At 59.6% G+C, this 327-nt stretch overlaps 1 protein-coding gene across 1 annotated transcript in view; it reads right to left on the minus strand.

The window, feature by feature from the left end:
• The window catches only part of EMH_0044110 (uncharacterized protein), a gene marked incomplete at both ends in the record, with an annotated part of 3,340 nt that overhangs the window by 2,153 nt on the left and 860 nt on the right, over positions 1 to 327 (minus strand). Inside the window, 1 exon segment of the mRNA XM_013495924.1 lies at positions 38 to 325. Coding sequence (XP_013351378.1) covers positions 38 to 325 — 288 coding nt within the window.

Genomic DNA, 327 nt, shown 5'->3' on the forward strand with positions numbered 1-327 from the left:
GGCAGACTGAGCCCCTTCTTCAGGCTGCGGGGGATACCTTCGGGTGTCTCTGCAGCAACAGCAGCAGCAGCAGCAGCAGGAGCAGCAGCAGCAGCTGCTGCTGCTGCAGCAGTTCTTGTCTCTCTTAGGCAAAATCGTTCTGCAGAGCGAGGTTTTTGTCGCTGCAGCAACAGCTGCTGCTGCTGCTGCTGCTGCTGTTGCTGCTGCTGTTGCTGCTGGTCCTCCTCGGGCTCCTGCTCCCTGTGTATCTGCCGCTGCAGCAGCTTCAGCTGCTGGCGTTCTGTTCCCTCTGGCTGTTGTTGCTGTTGCTGTTGCTGCTGCTGTTGC

Source organism: Eimeria mitis, genomic scaffold (genome assembly GCF_000499745.2).
Source record: "Eimeria mitis Houghton genomic scaffold, Emh_scaff1823, whole genome shotgun sequence".
NCBI lineage: Eukaryota > Apicomplexa > Conoidasida > Eucoccidiorida > Eimeriidae > Eimeria > Eimeria mitis.